At 40.7% G+C, this 18,339-nt stretch overlaps 1 protein-coding gene across 1 annotated transcript; it reads right to left on the bottom strand.

The window, feature by feature from the left end:
• Positions 1–3,968: 3,968 nt before the first annotated feature.
• LOC111977855 (tetraspanin-14) lies at positions 3,969–17,912 on the bottom strand. The gene is made up of 9 exons (XM_024007596.2): positions 17,836–17,912; positions 16,912–17,000; positions 12,923–12,973; positions 12,217–12,363; positions 9,428–9,598; positions 8,919–9,044; positions 8,680–8,730; positions 4,777–4,890; positions 3,969–4,690 (listed from the first exon to the last, which is right to left on the bottom strand). The coding sequence occupies exons 2-9, from the start codon at positions 16,990–16,992 to the stop codon at positions 4,625–4,627; spliced, it is 807 nt and encodes a 268-aa protein (XP_023863364.1). The 5' UTR covers positions 16,993–17,000; positions 17,836–17,912; the 3' UTR covers positions 3,969–4,624.
• Positions 17,913–18,339: the final 427 nt, after the last annotated feature.

Raw genomic sequence — 18,339 nt, 5'->3', positions numbered from 1 at the left:
CACATTGGACCATTCGGACGCTACAGACTTTTTCCTGAGAAGACCAATTCTCAGGATGTCTCATGGTCTAACAAACACCGCTGTAGCTCGTCTACCTTCCGCCGCATATAGCCGGCATGGGCGAATGCAGTGGATGCAAAATAACATATCTCTATTTTAAACTGACAGATTTTGATGGAATATGTTTTTATTGTTTTACTTAGATTGGTGCGTGGGTGCATCAATATAGTCTAGGGGGCAGTTAATAGATGTAGCCTGTTTGAAATAATGAGCGCTTCTAAAGACCTCAGCATGCTTAAATTCGGTTAGCGCCTAGCCGAACCGAATGAGTGTGCTACCATTCTCCCTTAAAACTTTTTAAGTATAGGGGGCAGTATTTTCATTTTTGGCTAAAAAACGTACCCATTTGAAACTGCCTATTTCTCAGCCCCCGAAACTAGAATATGCATATAATTGTCAGATTAGGATAGAAAACACTCTAAAGTTTTCAAAACTGTCAAAATATTGTCTGTGAGTTTAACAGAACTGATATTGCAAGCAAAAACCTGAGGAAAATCCAATCAGGAAGTGCCTCTTTTTTTGAAACCTCTCTGTTCTTATGCATCCCTATCACCCATTTAAAGGGATATCAACCAGATTCTTTATTTTGAAAAATGAGCGAGAACGATCACATTGCGTAAGTGGATAGGTGGGGGCTCTCAGAGTGAGTTTTGCGCAACAGAGAAAGGTGGCCATTGTTTCTCCCGGTCCTATTGAAAAACCAAKACTCCCAGTTGATATATTATCGAATAGATATTTGAAAAACAACCTGAGGATTGATTATAAAAAAACGTTTGACATGTTTCTGTGGACATTATGGATATTATCTGGAATTTTCTTCTGCGTTGTCGTGACCGCTCTTTCCTGTGGATTTCTGAGGATAACGAACGGAGGAATTTGGATATAAAAATAATCTTTATGGAACAAAAGGAACATATGTTGTCGAACTGGGAGTCTCGTGAGTGAAAACATCCGAAGATCATCAAAGGTAAACGATTAATTTGATTGCTTTTCTGATTTTCGTGACCAAGTTACCTGATGCTACGTGTACTTAGAGTTTTGTTGAGCGATCGATAAACTTACACAAACGCTTGTATTGTTTTCGCTGTAAAGCATAATTTCAAAATCTGAGACGACAGGTGGATTAACAAAAGGCTAAGCTGTGTTTTGCAATATTGCACTTGTGATTTCATGAATATGAATATTTTTTAGTAATATTATTTGACTGTGGCGCTATGCTATTCAGCGTTGCTGATGACAATTATCCTGATACCAGGATGGGTGGTTCAGAAAGGTTAATAAAAGACATTCGCTTGAAAAACAAGAAAAAAAAAGCGCCAATCATATTGTTTGTCCATTTTGAGACGCCATAGCCACTTCCTCAAAATATTCAGAATGAATGTAAGATAACTCAAGAAATCTGTCATTCATTTTGACGTCTTTAATGAAGAGATCTTAGAGGCGCAATTTTACTGTTTTGTGCAGTATTTTTTTTATTTAAAAAAATGCTTGAAAAAGAGTCGTCTTCGTTGAATGACAGCAAAGACTTTATTGAAGAATCCTTACTGTTGACCAATCACTGACGAAGGGGTGTAGCCTCCAGAATTTTTTTTGCCCGAACATCCGAACTCTCGCCGAAGTCCAAAACTTCACAACTTAACATATGCACAAACTCTAAACTGTTTCAGCTGGGAAGCATGAGGACAGGACCCCTTTACAGTCACCATTTTATGTCATTTATCAAAAATACTTTACATTCAAATCCTATGGTTTGATTTCAATACCAAATGGTAGATCCAGGTAGTCACAGAAATAGATGTGTTGGTAAAATTATTTTTTTAAATTTATTAACTTACTCATCAGCAGCTTTGATCTCGTTGTCAGTCACTCAATTAGCCGATGTCAACAACAAAAAAATGGAATTGGTAAGTTAGTCTAGCCAGCTATCGACCAGGCTTCCCCCCCCATTGATTTTGTTAGTCACATATTAAAAACTGCAAACATTTCTCTTCAGGGCCAGCACTGACAGCATGTGTGTATGCAGACCCGCAAGCCACTTCGGCCCCTCGTGATGAGATCAGATTCTTTGTGGCACCCAACCCCATCAAAGTTGCAAGACTGTCTCAATGTGGCAATAGACCTATTCCTAGCTATTAAAAAAATAAAAAATAAAAAAACAGTCAGCCATGAAGGCTGTTCAGGGTTTCTATTAACTTCCCACAATGAACACAAGAGGGCTCTAAAACACAGCTAAATCAGTACTGTTTAGAGTATGTCAAATCCTTCAACCAAGGCACAAAAGCAAGTAGTAGCCTTTGCACTTTTCAGAATATCCAACGACCATCTTGTAAGTGTATGCCTGGTGAAGATAATGTGACTAAATTATATTGTTATCTGTGATGATTAATAACACTGGGAAGTTTAACAAAATGGACAAACATACTTTATTGTTTATAAAAACCTATCCAGAATTAAGAAAATTCACATTTACAAAATGTCATTACAGAACATCCCTTTGTTAAAAACACTCATATGATTAGATGGAAACAATCAGTAACACACTTTTTTTTTGTCAAACTACATGACAGACATTCACCAGCAGATGTGCAGTTGAAGGCCTGAATGACCGTCAACTCCATTGCTTTCATTTGCTTCTTTTATCTTGTAACTTATATAGCTCAACTCTAGCATTCATGAGATATAAAATCCCATGAAATATATCCTCAATCAACATTCCATAACCCTCCATAGATGCCTCTGTAAAGCTCCCCTTTCTAGTACGAGGACAGCAGAGTAGGGGGAACGAGCAGAGTATCTTTGGACAGGATGGAAGTAAAGCAAGCTCAATGTATGGAGGGACTGGCAGTTAACTGGCATGAGGCAAAAACCTCATGCCAGATATGCATTCAGAACGCTTTGAATAATGTTAGGCGTGGTCACTTGGATGATTGCTGGGGGCCTTGTTGAGGTATATGGTCTGGACTGAGGAGAGACGCTGGTGGGTTGGGCATCAAGTACAGTTGTAATTGTATATCTTCTACATAAAGTTCAATCGGGCAGCCCCATCAACACAACAGCAAAATAATCAAACTCCGCTACTCTGAGGGCTAACTAACTAATACTTCACTGACAGGTCATCTAACACTGATCAAAATAAAACATGTCAACTATCTACATACGCATTGCATCCACAATTCACTTTCCCTTAAGGAAAGTAGTATGTATCTCAATGATCAATACTCAACTTCTGCTCAGAAGCATTTGATGCACGTTGTGGACTGACAAGTTGGTATGACAAGTTATGAGACATGACTTATAGAAAAGACATGGCTTGACTGACAACCAGTCAGAGGTTCAGCAGTGCACATGTGGGTTTGAACAGCTGCAGACTGATTAAATGGTTAAGAGCCAGGAGAATTTCCCCAATGTTTAGCTGAGAGCTAAGGTACAATGGTGGTTCCAGTTGAAAGCTTGTCCTAACCTAGTCCCCAGGGTCAAATTGCTGTTGCATAGAGCCTGGTAACACTGAGCAACAAAGTGGGATTTGAAAGGGGTGTGGATAAAATCGAGGTGGGAGACAGCAAGCCTGATACAGCTGTATTAGATGAGACTGAAATATGGCAAAAATAGCCAATCAATATAAATGTTCTATCACATTGCCATATTATTTTTGAGGAGCTCAATTGATTCAGAGTTCAGGATTTAAAGTTGATATCTGAAAATATATTTCTCGAAGTGTGAGTTCAGAAAATCTYAAAGTACTTGTTTAAATCACCTGTGCTGCTCGAGCTTTAAAGTTCTCAATGTAGGGGGAGTTTCTAAGGGTTATGCTAGATGGTGATAGATTAGCCAATTAAAACAAATGGTTGTTTGGTCCGCTCCTGCCATAGACTTCCAGTCGAGTCAAGTTCTGAGGCGCTGTGAAACCAGACGGTTCAACAGAGAGAGCCGGCTGGAGGATGATATTAGCCGTCACACAATGCGGTGCTGAGATCATGTTGATTCAGAAAGAGCTCTAGGGCAAAGTCTCATATTGGAGCAATTACATTTTCACTGATGTGGTAGACAACTCTTACTGCTCACACAGTCTGATATTCAACAATTTTGTTGCGATGACTTCATTGTTGTTTTTGATCATTGTTGAGGTATGATGAATTCACCCAGGATTCTACCTGGGTGGATTGGTTAAGACACTGTTCCCAGGAGAGATGTTCAGAGTGTCTGATGCAAACAATACAAGAATGTATCTAATTCAGAAACATATTTAAAGGGAAACCCAGAGGCTATTTTTAAGTGGTTCGTTGAAGTCTGACTGCAATCCTGTGAGAGAAGGCACATACGAGTCTAGTTGAATAAGGCAGCTTCATGTCCACTGTGCAGGCTCTGCAGAGGTATCAGTCTTCAGAGACTGACAGAACAGTCCAAAGATAACGAGCCATAGGTATGGAAGAAGTATTTTTGTCCTCTTCTCTCATCCCTTGCCGGGGCTCAGAGAGGGAGATCAAAGAGAGGGCGGAATGGATGGTGGATAGTTTCTCTCTCAGTACAGTACCCTGTAGGCCTATGCATTCCACCACACCCCTCACTAGTAGTTAAACTTGACCTTCTCAATGTCGACAATCAGTGTCCGAGCCAAGAAGATGCCCATCATCTGAAAAGGGGGAAGAATTCACAGCATTAGCTAATAGATATGAATCCCATCAGCATATAAAAATGTACTCATTTCAATATATTTACCTGAAGCAGAGATATAATGATGAATACTCCAGCTACTATGTAGAGATTCCGTGGAAGCCATTCCTCTAAGGCTGGGATGCAGCCCTTGATGTAAATATAGTTGATCCAGTCCCCCTGCAACAGGAAATGAGAGCTATATGGAATGCTCTCCCATACCTTTGTATATACCTTTGATATCAAGACTGTTTCAAGGACAGCTTTTTTCCATCTACGTAACATTGCAAAAATCAGAAATTCTCTGTCCAAAAATGATACAGAAAAATTAATCCATGCTTTTGTTACTTCTAGGTTAGACTACTGCAATGCTCTACTTTCCGGCTACCCGGATAAAGCACTAAATAAACTTCAGTTAGTGCTAAATACGGCTGCTAGAATCCTGACTAGAACCAAAATATTTAATCATATTACTCCAGTGCTAGCCTCCCTACACTGGCTTCCTGTTAAGGCAAGGGCTGATTTCAAGGTTTTACTGTTAACCTACAAAGCGTTACATGGGCTTGCTCCTACCTATCTTTCCGAGTTGGTCCTGCCGTACATACCTACACGTACGCTACGGTCACAAGACGCAGGCCTCCTAATTGTCCCTAGAAATTCTAAGCAAACAGCTGGAGGCAGGGCTTTCTCCTATAGATCTCAATTTTTATGGAATGGTCTGCCTACCCATGTGAGAGACGCAGACTCGGTCTCAACCTTTAAGTCTTTACTGAAGACTCATCTCTTCAGTGGGTCATATGATTGAGTGTAGTCTGCCCCAGGAGTGTGAAGGTGAACGGAAAGGCTCTGGAGCAACGAACCGCCCTTGCTGTCTCTGCCTGGCCGGTTCCCCTCTCTCCACTGGGATTCTCTGTCTCTAACCCTATTACAGGGGCTGAGTCACTGGCTCACTGGCTTAAGAAGTTTCCCGAATTAGAATATATATATTTTTTAAGTCAAAAGGATGCATTCTGCTATTGTGTAGCTATTATCCATGACAGCCTATGGCAATATCTCAGTGAAATTAATATTGACCATCACAAGAGGCAGAGGAAAGGTCAAAATTAGCAAATAGATAGTTATTCTGAAATTAATTGGCTACAATTAATTGGCTACAGGAAGGTCGCTGGTTTGAATACCCGAGCCAACAAGGCAAAAAAATTATTTGTGCCCTGGAGCAAGGCACTTAACCCTAATTTGCACCAGGGGTGCCGTACTACTATGGCTGACCCTGTAAAACATCATATTTCACTGCACCTATCCGGTGTATGTGACAAACAAAAAATATGAAGATTTGATGAGTCATCTATGATGAATAGTGAAACTCAGCTCTTCCATTTCAACATAAAAACTCCCATTTATCTAGAAGCATCTGCTCGGTCTAAGACATTTTTCCTGATAAACAAAAAAGACATCAGTTTGCCTCATAACTTTGAATAACAATGAAGATGAATAGTTCATTCTGAGCCAGGGGACCAGAACCGATGTAAACCAGGGTGGATTTGCAGAAAAACTAATTTAAGCCCCAGATTTGAGAGCGACCACTGGAACACTAGGCCAAAACATAGATAAAGGATCATTTATTTTCAGCCTGCCGTTTTTCGTAGTGACAAGAGATTAACAGGGACAGGAGGGAGCCTGCCTTTCGTTCAGCAGTGATAACACCAAATTTGTGTTTCTCCCATTTGGGTAATGGGAAGAAAAAGCACTGTTTATACAGTTTAAATGACCTGACACTAAAGCCTGCATTATCCACCCTTAAGAAGAAATGGAAGTTTACTTTCTGCACTGAAATTGCCCTGAAATCTAATCTATTACTTTACAATGTTTACCTTTCACAGAAATAGTCTTACTACAGCTAGTACAGAGGTGGATTTTTGCAAACAATAAACATGGGTGCATATAAAGGCCATATAAACATAGTTAAGACATGCAGTAGGCTATCGTAAATACAAATAGCAATTTCTCCAGATTATGTGTGGATATCAAGTCGCTTTGGATAAAAGTGTCTGCTAAATAGCATATATTATTATACGTATACATACAGTTGAAGTCGGAAGTTTACATACACTTAGGTTGGAGTCATTAAAACTCGGTTTTCAACCACTCAAATTCTTGTTAACAAACTATAGTTTTGGCAAGTCTGTTAGGACATTTACTTTGTGCATGTGTGGCTGATGTGAAATGGCTAGCTAGTTAGCAGTGGTGCGCGCTAATAGTGTTTCAATCGGTGACGTCACTCGCTCTGAGACCTAGAAGTAGTTGTTCCCCTTGCTCTGCAAGGGCCGCGGCTTTTGTGGCGCGATGGGTAACGATGCTTCGTGAGTGACTGTGGTTGATGTGTGCAGAGGGTCCCTGGTTCAAGCCCAGGTTGGGGCGAGGAGAGGGACGGAAGTTATACTGTTACACAAGTAATTTTCCCAAAAATTATTAACAGATTATTTCACTGTATCACAATTCCAGTGGGTCAGAAGTTTACATACACTAAGTTAACTGTGCCTTTAAACAGCTCGGAAAATTCCAGAAAACGATGTCATGGCTTTAGAAGCTTCTGATAGGCTAATTGACATCAATTGAGTCAATTGGAGGTGTACCTGAGGATGTATTTTAAGGCCTACCTTCAAACTCAGTGCCTCTTTGCTTGACATCATGGGAAAATCAAAATAAATCAGCCAAGACCTCAGAATAAAAATTGTAGACCTCCACAAGTCTGGTTCATCCTTGGGAGCAATTTCCAAACGCCTGAATGTACCACGTTCATCTGTACAAACAACAGTATGCAAGTATAAATACCATGGGATCACGCAGCCGCCATACCGCTCAAGAAGGAGACGCATTCTGTCTCCTAGAGATAAACATACTTTGGTGCGAAAAGTGCAAATCAATCCCAGAACAACAGCAAAGGACCTTGTGAAGATGCTGGAGGAAACAGGTAAAAAAGTATCTATATCCAAAGTAAAACGAGTCCTATATCGACATAACCTGAAAGGCCGCTCAGTAAGGAAGGAGCCACTGCTCCAAAACAGCCATAAAAAAAGCCAGACTACGGTTTGCAACTGCACATGGGGACAAAGATCGTACTTTTTGGAGAAATGTCCTCTGGTCTGACGAAACAAAAATAGAACTGTTTGGCCATAATGACCATCATTATGTTTGGAGGAAAAAGGGGGAGGCTTGCAAGCCGAAGAACACCATCCCAACCGTGAAGCACGGGGGTGGCAGCATCATGTTGTGGGGGTGCTTTGCTTTTGCTGCAGGAGGGACTGGTGCACTTCACAAAATAGATGGCATCATGAGGGAGGAAAATTATGTGGATATAATGAAGCAACATCAAGACATCAGTCAGGAACTTAAAGCTTGGTCGCAAATGGGTCTTCCAAATGGTCATTGAACCCAAGCATATTTCCAAAGTTGTGGCAAAATGGCTTAAGGACAACAAAGTCAAGGTATTGGAGTGGCCATCACAAAGCCCTGACCTCAATCCCATAGAAAATGTGTGGGCAGAACTGAAAAGGCGTGTGCGAGCAAGGAGGCCTACAAACCTGACTCAGTTACACCAGCTCTGTCAGGAGGAATGGGCCAAAATTCACTCAACTTATTGTGGGAAGCTTGTGGAAGGCTACCCGAATGTTTGACCCAAGTTTAAATTGTTTAAGGCAATACTACCAAATACTAATTGAGTGTATGTAAACTTCTGACACACCGGAAATGTGATCAAAGAAAAAAAGCTTAAATAAATCTCTACTATTGTTCTGACATTTCACATTCTTAACATAAATTGGTGATCCTAACTGACCTAAGACAGGGAATTATTACTAGGATTAAATGTCAGGAATTGTGAAAAATGGAGTTTAAATGTATTTGGCTAAGGTGTATGTAAACTTCCAACTTCAACTGTATATGTGATGTGTGCACTGGTTAGGGTCATACCTTTAGATGTTGACGGACATCATAGCCACACTGGGTGTTTAAAACTGAGTCCTGCAGAGAGAGAGAAAGAAACAGCTCAAATTAGTCCGGTAAGTGTCAAGGACTAACAAGAGGCATACCTAAAAATGAGCATGGCAGTTATAACAACTAGTACAGAGTGACTTATTCAGAGGAGACAGATACTGAAGGAGCAATGACACCAAGAGAGACATGGAGGTAAGGGCAGGCAGATTACTCACTGCAGGGTCACTGAGGCAGCAGGAGAAGGGCACTCCGCACCTCTCTCTGCTGGGGTTGTTGTTGGTGCAGTTGAAGTAGACGTTCAGGTTCCAGTCATCAGGCTCCTTGGCTCCGCAGCAGTGGTTCTAGGACAGACAAGAGGGAAGTTTGAGTCAGATGGTTCTAACGTACCCAAACACACACCGACTCCTGAGGTGTGTTTCCATACCATACATCTGATAGTGTAGGACTGAGCACACAGTCACTTAGAGGAGAGCAGTTCAAGTATCATCACGTCCCTAGAAAACAACAGGCCATCGTAGCAAGCACACAATTACACACTAACACTAGGATGTATGAACCATCTCGGGAAGGGGTTAGGAGGAAAGGAAATTAATGTGACAGAACCGATGTGAGGGACAGCAGGTGATTAAGTAACTTCATGTCTCACATTCTCCCTGCCTCTATATCCCATTACCCACCCCCCAACACAACACGCTACATAGCTCTCGCTCTGTGCCTCTCTCACCAGCTTTTGCAGGGAGTCAACGAGGTTTTGTAGGTCGATGTCCTCTCTGTAGGCCTTGACGTTGGCCAGGAAGAAGTCGTTGATCCACTCTCTGACGTTGTCCTGGAAGACGAACGCCAGCACGGCCGCAGTCAGTTCCAGGAAGAAGATTAACCCGATCACCCCTGAGAACTAGAAGAGAAAAACAAGTTAACTATACGTGGTGGGAGACTGATAGAGAAGCATCAGAGTCAGAGACAACAGACTCAAATACAAGACAGTAGTAATCTTGGTAGTATGGTTTGGTAGTGCTCTGCACGGGTAGAAAAAAACCCAGCTTAAAGATAAAACAATTGCATGCCCTAATCAATGAAGGATGTGGTGCATGAAGAAAACTGGCTCTCATGAGGACCGCCACAGGAAAGGAAGAACCAGAGTTACCTCTGCTGCAGAGGACAAYTTCATTAGAGCTAACTGCACCTCAGATTGCAGCCCAAATAAATGCTTCAGAGTTCACCTCAACATCAACTATTCAGAAGAGACTACGTAAATCAGGCCTTCATAATTGAATTGCTGCAAAGAAACCACTACTAAAGGACACCGATAAGAAGAAGAGACTTGCTTGGGCCAAGAAACAAGCAATGGACATTAGACTGGTGTAAATCTGTCCTTTGGTCTGATGAGTCCAAATTGGAGATTTTTGGTTCCAACCGCCGTGTCTTTGTGAGACGCAGAGTAGTTGAACGGACGATCTCTGCGTGTGTGGTTCCCACCGTGAAGCATGGTGGGTGTAATGGTGCTTTGCTGGTGACACTGTCTGTGATTATTTGAATTCAAGGCACACTTAACCAGCATGGCTACCACAGCATTCTGCAGAGAAACGCCATCCCATCTAGTGTGCGCTTAGACTATCATTTATTTTTCAACATAATAATGTCCTAAACACACCTCCAGGCTGTGTAAGGGCTATTTGACAAAGGAGAGTTATGGAGTGCTGCATTAGATGACCTGGCCTCCACAATCACCCGACCTCAACCCAATTGAGATGGTTTGGGATGAGTTGGACCGCAGAGTGAAGGAAAAGCAGCCAACAAGTGCTCAGCATGTGGGAACTCCTTCAAGACTGTTGGAAAAGCATTCCTCATGAAGCTGGTTGAGAGAATGCCAAGAGTGTGCAAAGCTGTCATCAAGGCAWAGGGTGGCTACTTTGAAAAATCTAAAATATGCTTCGCATGGGAAATACACATGCGGATATCATCACGGTAGTTGGAACCAAAAATCTCAAATTTGGACCCCAGACAAAAATTCCCACCAGTCTAAAGTCCACTGCTCGTGTTTCTTGGCCCAAGCAAGTCTCTTCTTATTATTGGTGTCCTTTAGCAGTTGTTTCCTTGCAGCAATTCGACCGTGAAGGCTTGATTCACACAATCTCCTCTGAACAGATTATGTTGAGATGTGTCTGTTACTTGAACTCTGAAGCATTTATTTGGGCTGCAATTTCTGAGGCTGGTAACTAATGAATTTATCCTATGCAGCAGAGGTAATTCTGGATCTTCCTTTCCTGTGGCGGTCCTCATGAGAGCCAGTTTCATCATAGCGCTTGATGTTTTTTTGTGACTGCTTTGAAGAAACTTTCAACATTCTTGAAATGTTCCGTACTGACTGACCTTCATGTTTTACAAAGTAATGGACTGTCGTTTCTCTTTGCTTCTTTGAGCTGTTCTTGCTAATATATATATATATATGGTCTTTTACCAAATAGGGCTATCTTCTGTATACCCCCTACCTTGTCACAACGCAACCGATTGGCTCAAACGCATTAAGAAGGAAAGACATTCCACAAATTAACTTTTAACAAGGCACACCTATTAATGCTTTCCAGGTGACTACCTCATGAGAGAATGCAAAGAGTGCAAAGCTGTCATTGAGGCAAAGGGTGGCTATTTGAAGAATCTCAAATAACATATTTTGATTTTATTAACACTTTTTTGGTTACTACATGATTCCATGTGTTATTTCATAGTTGATGTCGTCACTACTATTCTACAATGTAGAAAATAGTAAAAAATATATATACGAAAAACCCTTGAGTGAGTAGGTGTCCAAACTTTTGACTGATACTGTATATATATAAAATATTTTTGTGAAACGAACAGCTGACTGAAGAGTCAGTTTCTGTGGTAACATGGACGCTTAACGTGATGAAACTTTATTGCTTCTTGCTAAAACAAGCAAGGTGTTGCCTAGGTAATGCCCCCCTCCCTGCACCAGCAGCACAGAAAAATAGAATGAATAAAACGTGCTTGGAACTTCTAACCCTGGCAATTTGACCGGTAATTTCATGAACTCAAAAATGGTTGCCTGGTATATTCATGCAATAACTTCCATAGTAAAGTAGAATGTATGATGTTAACTTATGTGGCTCATAATTTGGAATACATTTTTTGTAAAGTCACTTGAGTTGAATCAACAAACCACAACATATTGATGGGTATACTTCCTGCCTTGCAACTATGGGTAAACTCGCAATGGCCACCAGTCCACCCCATATACCATCACGCTTGAATGGGGACGCACCTTCTATTCATGATATTTCTACGACAGCACATGCAGTCAAGAGGAGAGAATGATTACTTTTTTCTACTCAAACGGTTATTACAGTGACCTCGGTCATTTGGCTGACCAATGACAGTCACAGCCCCACTTGAAAGAGCAGCTAAAATGTGTACCAGTATTCTATGAGACCCCCAAGAGAGAGAGAAAGAGCAAGAGAAATATAAAGAGTATTGTTGTGGTGGTGCAGTACTCACAAACTTGAGGAGGCATATGTTCTCCCTGAGTGCTCCTACACATCCTGCAAAGCCCAGGATGAAGGTGATCGCTCCCACCAACAGCACCAGCCACACAGGGTCAAAGCCATGCAGCCGTGTTACCTGTGTCAGGTCCAACAGTACTCCCTACAGGAGTGAGAACAGTTGAGTTAACCGTTGAGCTAACAGATCCCCAGGGTATTGTGCATGGCAACACAGGACGACGGGTGAATTACATAAAATACTGTATGACCTTTCAGACATGGATGAGAGGCTGAGACCATTTCAAGCAAAGCATCAACATGCAAGTATACAGTCATTCCGAGAATAATGAATGGCACATTATAAAGAATTCAATTATTTAATACATTGACTAAATTACATGGCGTATCTGATTAAAAGCTGGCGTGTTATCCAGTAACATTAATATCTCTAATACGCATTTGAATAACCTCTAATGTAGCGGTTCAACCCTACAGAACAGAAATTGATTAAAATGTGTTATCAGCTTCAAGCTGTGTGTAACAATAGGGGAAATTAACTGTGAATTTGATGGTTGTGAATGTTTTAAAAGATGTGATGACAGTGATGACAAGTCTGTGGGCTGAAGGTCTGGCACAAACACAATTAGAGTCAATGAGTAGAGATAAGCTGTCTGTACGGTGGTGAAACATTTACAGAACAATGGGAGAAGCTGCTCCCTCACCTTCTCACTCCAGGCCCAGAACCCAATGGCGATGAATGCTGCTCCAGCCAGCTGAGGAAGGAAGCAGACCAACTTTTTTTCTGGTGTGTTCAGTTGTTTACTTTTATTTTTTACATTTTCACATAGGCATTAGGGAAAACTCTGCCACTAAATAATATTGAAGCATTACTAGGTATAAAAGAGGGAGCTTGCTAATAACGAAAACACTGACAATGTCTAATTTCAACGGACACCAAAATTCTCAAGAAATCGCAACAAAAAAAAAAACAGGGAGAGATGGGTCATAAGTGGTTATTGCGTATCTTTGAACTCAGAATACAACTGCCCTATCAAGAGATGAATTAACGAGCTTAACCAAAATCCAAAACAGAAGCGTTTCTACATTTCCTGTTGACACAGACCAAGAGAAGAAGCTAGCAAATATCTTAGTGAGTCTCCTGTTCACGCGCTAAAACAGGAAGTAGGGGCTCTGAAGGTTATTTCTCAACTCGATGTTGGAAGGACATTGGAGATGTAGGCTAAAGTAACAAAAAAAATGCTCACACTTCTTTAATTTAGAAATAAACAGAAAGAGGCTGTTACCAGTGGAGGATGTTATCAGAGGGAATGGCTATTGAAAAAGGGCTCTGTGTAGAAAGATAGCAGCAGGGGGCACCAGGTCAGCCGGCAGGGGCTGCCATCAAAGGTGGAAAATGGTTTTAGTAAATCAATATGTTCTCTACATGGGCTTCCCAGACATTCTTGCCTTAAAAGAACACCATATTAGTCCCTCCAGGATTTTGCTGGAATTTTGTGATATTTGATAAAGTGTGCAGTGATTGGTTGAAATTTCAAGCCCCATTTTTGTACTGCGGTGATGGGTCAGTTTTATGCAATAATATTGTGATGATTTGACTGACAGAAATAGTGCAGTGATTGGTCAAATCTGCAAGCCCTCGTATAATATGCAGGAAATTATTGATTTTGCTAAATATGTTGTGATTACAGAATCCTGGAGGGACTGCCATATGCTCCACCTCATGCCGGGCGTAAACTACACGACTTTCAAAATCCTAACATCGCTGAGCCTCACATTAAACAAATGTCTTTCTTGTAGTTTTTTTTGTTGTCTTGCCAACGTAGTGGTGCGCACACTAAACGATGTGGCACAGACTGGGGGTCACACACTACAAGATTCTTCACTTGGTCGTGAGGATTCTCGATACCATGCTGTCTTCTGAAAACAATGAGTGATTAGATTGTAAACGTAGCTGGAACAAGCGGTGGCTAAAAGGAGCCACAAACACATTCAAATCAGAAATTCACACTTGCCATACAGAGTTGAATGAGTTGACACTGGCTTTGGTTAAAGACAAGTACAAACACATACTAGTAGTAATCGCTCTGGCTCGACAGTCTACACATTCTGGGTGTGGCGATACATCATCATCTCACTGGCTTCTTCTCTGGCAAGCTCTCATTGCTGATCAGCGTTCTCAAAACCTGCCGTTGCACATCTCACTACAAGAGCACTGCAGATTTGTGCTGATAAAATGTGTTTGAAAATATGGGAACGTCTGGGACGGCCCAAAGACGGGATCGATAGCCCTCAGATTGCGTCGGTGACAGCCACGCACCCCGCGTAGGCAACAACATGATGATTTTGTCTCCAATCTCAAAAACTTGTTTGGGACAGCTAATTCGGGGTCAAAATCATGTAATGTACGCCTGGCTTTAAAGTTGCAGTATTCTTGAGTATCTGATTTACTGCTAATGGCTGACTACCAAACTAAACTCCAAGGTCAAGGAAGTTTATGATTTACTTCACCAACAGAGTGGAGCAGAGATCAGGCTTTTTGGAATCTAGCTCAGACTACAACAATTCACTCACGGGCAATACTTAAAAAAAATTGTTATCATGAAACGCCTACCGTGTACCTATGTTTGTCCTTTGTAGTTGCGGGTGTTGTTTGCTGAAATCCATACTTTTTCAATAAATGTTAATAAAATACAACCACCGACGTTTTGCTCATGTCTGTTTCTCAAAGATGGCAATTTAGCGCGAACGTGCATGTGTCAATTGATTATCCGATGACGTAAGCCTAGTGCTCCAAATACTCATTGTCCAATCAAATCACACAATCTACAGATGGTGTGCCGACCAATCGAATCTTGCAGATCATTACAGGTGTCCAAACCCAAAATTTGGCACATTACTTTATTGACTTGCCGCATTTTCTATCCAGAGATACTGAGAAATAACGAGAGAGAAATCATAAAAATATACTTTTATTTTACATATTACAATCATTTTATAGCAGGGGTCTACAAGAGGTCGATCGCGAGCTACCAGTAGCTCACAGCCCACCTATGAGTAGCTCGGCAAACAATTCTGAAAGTACATTATATTTTCAAGTGTTCCACTGCAATCTAACAAGTATCAGATAGTGTAAGCTACCCGCTACTGTCTAATCAACACAACATTATAAACTGTGTGGTTCAAACCCTGAATGCTGACAGCTGTGCTATATCAGACCGTATATCATGGGTATGACAAAACATGTATTTTTACTGCTCTAATTACATTGGTAACCAGTTTATAATAGCAATAAGGCACGCCGGGGGTTTGTGGTATATGGCCAACATACCACACCTCGGGCGTTATTGCTTAATTATCACAACCCTGGTTAGCGACTATTGGCTTAAAAAGCCAAACTTAACAATATCTGCCAATTAATTTCCAGCAACATTGCCCGTCTGTCTGAGTGGTGCGCACGTTTGTCTATCACTTTGTGTTTAGCCAGTTGATGTGATAACGGTCTTGTGGGTTGACAGAAATACTTTCCCCAAAACCGTCTCAATTAAATGTTAACTGCAAAGTAGGTGTACATGGCAGAAGTATACTATGAGTAATTATAAACTGGGTTGTTCGAGCGCTGAATGATGATCGGTTGAAAGCCGTGGTATATCAGACTGTATACCATGGGTATTGACAAAACATTTATTTTTTATTGCTCTAATTATGCTGGTAACCAGTTTATAATAGAATAAGGCTCCTCGGGGGTTGTGTCGTGCTTAAGAACAGCCCTTAGCCGTGGTATATAGGCTATATACCACACCCCATCGGGCCGTATTGCTTAATTATAACATTTGTATCTATTATTTGCTTACTTTGCCATGAAATGAGCAGCAGCAGTAGAGAACTATGGCTAGACCAGCACATTAGGATGGCACATTCCTCACCTCACTAGATGTGCAAGTAAAGGGTCAGGTGCAATAAAAGGGGAATTACAATATTTTTATATTTGTTCATTTTCTTCCATACACCACCCCCCCCCCCCTAAAAAAATGGTCTTCTCATTGACTCAGGACATCCAATTTTGTTGTTTATCTATGAACAATTGTACATTTTAGAGTAAAAAACAAAACAAGTAGTGTACTACTTTCTCTTGTACACTAAGGACCCGGGGAAGAATTGCAGGCGAGATGAGAAGCTCACAACATGTTTAATTTATTATAAGTAGCTCTCATGCTAGAAATGGTTGGCAACCCCTGTTTAATAGCCAAAATGTAATTTACAAACATCAGAGATTCAATTGATGGAAGTAGCCATCTTCGAGAAACAGAAACGAGCAAAAAGTCAGTGGCTGTATTTGATTGTTTATTGAAAAGGTATGAATTTCAGCAATAAAAGAAAGGCACGCAACTAGAGGTGAAACATTGGAACAATGTAGGCATTTCAGGATTTACCTTTTTTAAAGTATTGGGCAAATCGATGTAGTCTGAGCTAGATTCCACAAAGTCTGGTCTCTGCTCCACTCTCTTGGTAAAGTTCATCATAAACTTCCTTCACCATCGAGTGGAGTTTAGTCCGCTAGGCTAACTCAGGCCAACTATACAGCATATGCATAACTACATTCATAACATAGCACCAAATGAGACAACGGGGTGTCACAACATGTCTGTATTACTCATGGTTTACAGGGCTACCTACTGCTTGTGCTACTTACCCAAAATATGATGTTGTAGCTGAACATGAGGTACTTGTAACAGAAACTGACTTCTGCATTTTCATAACGATAGTAGTGCATATTTTCCCCTGTGTTGGGAAACAGGAGCGAGACGATGACAGTTAGCACACAGATGGAACAAGATGTTAAAGGTTGACCTACTAGCTAGATAATTATCTAACGTTATTTGTTTACCCAGCTACATGTTCACAATCACTTAGCTAGCAACATAGTTCGCTCACTAGCTAACGTTAGCTAACTCATCTGAAACACTGAATCAAAGAATGAAATGGTAGCTACAACTGACTGTTGTTGGCCAGAAAAAGCCAGATAACTAGTTAGCTAACAAACGGTAGTTTGGCCAGCTAACAGTTAGCCTGCTAGCTAACCATCATTCGATTTGCTGCACACTGTCAGAACACCAACAGCTAGATAACAATAGCTACTAGCAGAGTTAACATTACTGTAGTTAGCTAACGTTAGACAGTTTACTAACGGATTCGTTACCTGGCTAACGTTAGTTGGTCAACACAATTCATTTATACTGTGGCTAGATAGTATCTAGTGATAGCCAGCTAGCTATGATACAGATGGAAACACAGCTAACTTAACTAAGTACTAGCCATAGTGGCTATCCGGAAAATAAATATATGCTTGTAAACAGAAGCCATTCATTCACTAGTTAGCGAAATTAGCTAACGTTAGTCAAAGATTAGGACTCAATGTTAGCTTCGTGGCTAGCTAGCGTAGCGATTAAGACAGTGTTCGTTTAACTGGCTAACTTAGCTATCTTGCTCAAAAAACGAAATATTCGTCAAACTTCACATTTTCAAAATAGATAAAGTATCTACGTTACAAAAACAAAGTTTTTATATTTATTTTAATCGCTGCTACCTATCAACTTTCCCATTATCAACAACTCACCGCGGCTTTGTTTAGCGCTGCACTGCCCGTTGACAAAATATATATCTTGATTGAGTTTCGAAAACTCTTTGGAGACTTTTTTACTCCACTTCCTGTAAGGGCAGCAGGCCACGCCCACGTTTCTCCTGTTTTTGTTTTCGTGTTACCAAAAGGTTACACGTTAGAACTTTAATTGATATTTGATTAGGTAATAATATAACGTTATTTGTTACATGTTCATAATGCTATCACTTAGCTAGCAACATAGCTATGCAAACTCAACAAATCAACTTTAGCTAGCACTTAGCTATGAAAACTCAACAAATCAACTTTATGGAAATCAAAAAAACACTCAAAGATGGACACATCACAAATTAATATGGTCAATTTATGACACTGATACATCATAGTTTATTTGTCATTTTCACAGTTTAGCAGATGTTATAGCGGGTGCAGCGTAATGGTTATGTTACTAGCGCCTAAAAATGCTGTAAAATGTCAAACAAGTAGAACAATTATTTTAAA

The sequence above is a fragment of the Salvelinus sp. IW2-2015 genome, linkage group LG18, assembly GCF_002910315.2.
Source record: "Salvelinus sp. IW2-2015 linkage group LG18, ASM291031v2, whole genome shotgun sequence".
Lineage (NCBI taxonomy): Eukaryota > Metazoa > Chordata > Actinopteri > Salmoniformes > Salmonidae > Salvelinus > Salvelinus sp. IW2-2015.
The sequence above is the reverse complement of the archived record's forward strand: the minus strand, read 5'-3'. Positions and strand labels throughout refer to the sequence as shown.